A 4302-nucleotide genomic window follows, 5' to 3' on the forward strand; every position below is an offset into this window, starting at 1 on the left:
ATCGAAACCCGACTTTTAGCGTTATAAGCCTAATTACTTACCGCTGAGCCACTGGGGGCTAAATCAATGAGAGTGTTGTGATGAAAGAGAAAGCGAATTGGGTGAGACATTATATATCATCTACACTTTATGTAACATTTTCAACTTTCTACACTAACATAAAGCTGATAAGGAAACATTACTGTTTCTCTATCCAAACCTGTAAAAATAAAATAAAAAACATCCTAAAGAGTAGAGTTTTCAACCACAGTAGATCTTTCAACTTCAGTAGAGCTTTCAAGCACAGTAGAGCTTTCAACCACAGTAGATCTTTGAACTGCACTAGAGCTTTCAAGCACAGTAGAGCTTTCAACAACAGTAGAGCTTTTAACCACAGTAGAGCTTTCAACCTCAGTAGAGCTTTCAACCACAATAGAGCTTTCAACCGCAGTAGAGCTTTCAACCGCAGTAGAGCTTTCAACCACAGTAGAGCTTTCAACTACAGTAGAGCTTTCAACCACAGTAGAGCTTTCAACCACAGTAGAGCTTTCAACAAAAGTAGAGCTTTCAACTTTTGTAGAGCTTTCAACAAAAGTAGAGCTTTCGACAAAAGTAGAGCTTTCAACCACAGTAAAGCTTTCAACTACAGTAGAGATTTCAACCACAGTAGAGCTTTCAACTACAGTAGAGCTTTCAACTACAGTAAAGCTTTCAACTAAAGTATAGCTTTCAACCTCAGTAGAGCTTTCAACCACAGTAGAGCTTTCAACCACAGTAGAGCTTTCAACTACAGTAGAGCTTTCAACTACAGTAAAGCTTTCAACTACAGTAGAGCTTTCAACCACAGTAGAGCTTTCAACCTCTGTAGAGCTTTCAACAAAAGTAGAGCTTTCAATTACAGACGACAGATCTTTAAATAGGTGTTGACTATCACTGTCTTTAGTGTAGAAATCATATCTAGCTATGACGACAGATCTTTAAATAGGTGTTGACTATCACTGTCTTTACTGTAGGAATCATATCTATCTATGACGACAGGTCTTTAAATAGGTGCTGATTATCACTGTCTTTAGTGTAGGAATCATATCTAGAGCACCTATTTAAAGACCTAGTAGAAATGATTGGTTTATATCCGTTATTAATGTAGTAGAAATGATTGGTTTATATCCGTTATTAATGTAGTTGGGATGATTGGTTTATATCCGTTATTAATGTAGTTGGGATGATTGGTTTATATCCGTTATTAAGTGTTCTAGTCGTAGAAAGTTGATTTATACTCTCTTTTAACTTTTAACTCGTCTCGATCAAGTTGAACAGTTAGGTTAAAAGTCAAATGAAAATGTTTTACTCGTTGTACATTGAGTTGAAGCTAACTGAAAGAATTAGCTTGAAGTGAGATCAAGCTAAGATCTTGAAAAATATCAAATTCTTTTGCCAAAAAATGATCGCTGACAATAAATGAATAAAAAAAAAGAAGAGAGAAAATAACCTTAATGTCGACATGAGTCTGTCGTCTTGTCAGTCACGTGGAAAACATTGACTCGCAGTCCCGGTGATGATTGAAATGTCCCTTTCTGCTGGTCACTTGGATAAAACAAAATAGGCTTCTCTAGTAGCGCATCCCTTGGTTACTGACAGTGTGGCACTCGAATTTGTGTTAATAAGGAAAGAATAGAAGTACTTGATGGCATCGCCAGCTGTTTGATCACCGTGTTTTTGGTAATGGTACTTGATCCCATTTTCTTTGTTGCTAGGCAACCAAAGGTTGTTGGTTGTGTTCTGCTACAGCTACTTTCAGAATTGACCAATTGGGATTTTTTTTTTTAACCGTACAGATTTATATATATACAATAAGGAAATATTATTTATGCTAATAAATAAGCTCATCTTTGCTCTACTTTGATAGACTATTGTGTGTATGTTAGCTTATAGTAGAAGGTCGTCACGAGGTCTTAAACCCACGTGGACTCGTTAGTTGAATAAATGGAATCAAAACAGCAAAAAGCGACAATGATAAATACAATATGATAAAACAGTTTTGCAACCTGGAGATGTCTTATTTAAGTCGTTTCTTTTCGCGGATTCCATCCCTTACTTTGTTCATTTTTTATATTCAATAAACAAATACGAAAAAAGTTACTTGCATCTTCTTCAACATTAATTCCTTTCGTGAGATCCGGATGATCAGTAATGATTATGATAACGTTGTTATAGAACTTATAAACAGGACCAACTTTATAAGGTGGGATTCTTATGTAAAACTTCACATGCGAGCTTTTTTGTAAAACAGCAGGTAGCAGAACTAACCAATAAAATCAGACTGTTAACACATGCGTCACGAATATATTAAAGAAATTGATTATTCTGAATATATTAGAATACACACGAATGAAGCTTAATGTATAAATTTATATAAATGTTAATTTGGAATTAGGCTTATTATATTTATAGGAAAATCAGAAGACACGAAATCAAAGGTCATTAGATCTGAATGTTTACGATGGACTCTTGTTCTATGAAACTGTATTAAACTAAAATAGAAATTTCTCTTGGTAACCCTAGTTAGACTGGTATGTTAAATTCGCCACAATTGGTTGTTTTTAGTTACGATCTGTTTTATTCACACGAATACAACCAATAATTACTGTCGCTCTTCGGATATTTGCACCAAGCTACACATGGACTTCCTGCGTTAGCCATACGTAATTTTTGTATCAATAGAATAAATAGCTCTAATCATCAATTCTCGAGCGATTCTAATTTATTAGCGAGTCTCTCTATCTATTTTGGTAGTTATTTTAGGTTTAGTAGTAAAACTAGGGGTGTTCAGAAATTAATGTTATTTTCTCTTCCCTGGCTTACGATAATTTTAGCGAATATAATAGTGGTTTCTCTGAACTCTTGATCTCCCGTGGTTGAAGCGTGAGGGAAAGCTAAGAAGAAGATTGAAAGAGCGGTTGCTTTCTTGATTATGGATTGAAGTGTATTGTAGCTTCACGCCTGACGATTGATTAACTAAACACGAGCAGCAGATCTTGACAGCCGAGGCCTGCCCCTGAGGGCCAGTGCACCCCGTCCCAGAAAGGACACAAGACCGGAACCAAAGTTTATTGCATCACAAAAGATAATTATTTTTACATACAAGTACTTACATGGAACAAATTATGTTATGTTATTTTTTGGGTACAATGAATAACAAGATATTTGCATTTCATAAACTATACAAGTCTTAAACATAGTACAAGAACTTGGGTTCGAGTTTCGATCTGAGAACTCGATTATCATACTATAGAAATGATCCCATGAAGTATAGCGAGACTTTACCGTCACTCTTATAACGCACCCAAGGACCCAGAGTGTGAAACGCGTTTTTGCAATAACAGGCTGCGAACCATGGATCTGCAGTGTCTTATATGGGTGTAAGTAAGGTTATATAAGACCAGATTTCAAAAAATGCCGGTTGTCAACCGCCCGCATATAAAAACTGCTGACTCTAATTATTTGTTATTTTCAAATTCCGTCGGCTATTTTCTTTTCAAGTGTATTCGGGCCCCCTAGTGGCACAGTGGTATTTCTACGGACTTATAGCACTAGAAACCGGGTTTCGATACCCGTGGTGGGCACAGCACAGATAGCTCAATGTGTAGCTTTGTGCTTAACTACAAACAAGTGTATTCGGTTGAAGTGCCACCTATCAAAGATTTGATTTAAAATAGCAACGAAATTGAGTATGATTGTATATATATTTCTATATGTATATATATATATATATATTTGTGTGTGTGTGTGTGTGAATTATTAATCAGTCTTATACAGACTGTCACTGTCTTTAGTGTAGGAATCATATCTAGCTATGATGACAGGTCTTTAAATAGGTGCTGACTATCACTGTATTTAGTATATGAATCATATCTAGCTATGATGACAAGTCCACCACGGTCTTTAAATAGGTGCTGATTATCACTGTCTTTAGTGTAGGAATCATATCTATCTATGACGACAGGTCTTTAAATAGGTGCTGACTATCACTGTCTTTAGTGTAGGAATCATATCTAGCTATGACGACAGGTCTTTAAATAGGTGCTGACTATCACTGTCTTTAGTGTATAAATCATATCTAGCTATGACGACAGGTCTTTAAATAGGTGCTGACTATCACTGTCTTTAGTGTAGGAATCATATCTATCTATTACGACAGGTCTTTAAATAGGTGCTGACTATCACTGTCTTTAGTGTAGGAATCATATCTATCTATGACGACACATTAATAACGGATATAAACCAATCATTTCTACTACATTAATAACGGATATAAACCAATCA

General features: G+C 35.7%; 1 protein-coding gene across 1 annotated transcript in view; it reads right to left on the reverse strand.

Annotated features, from left to right (window-relative positions):
- Positions 1-224: 224 nt before the first annotated feature.
- Positions 225-4302, reverse strand: part of LOC106474998 (facilitator of iron transport 1-like) — a 5280-nt gene continuing 1202 nt past the window's right edge. The window contains exon 2 of the mRNA XM_013935695.1: positions 225-940. Coding sequence (XP_013791149.1) covers positions 225-940 — 716 coding nt within the window. The remainder of the gene's footprint in view (positions 941-4302) is intronic.

This window comes from Limulus polyphemus, unplaced genomic scaffold (genome assembly GCF_000517525.1).
Source record: "Limulus polyphemus unplaced genomic scaffold, Limulus_polyphemus-2.1.2 Scaffold7950, whole genome shotgun sequence".
In the NCBI taxonomy this organism is placed as follows: domain Eukaryota; kingdom Metazoa; phylum Arthropoda; class Merostomata; order Xiphosura; family Limulidae; genus Limulus; species Limulus polyphemus.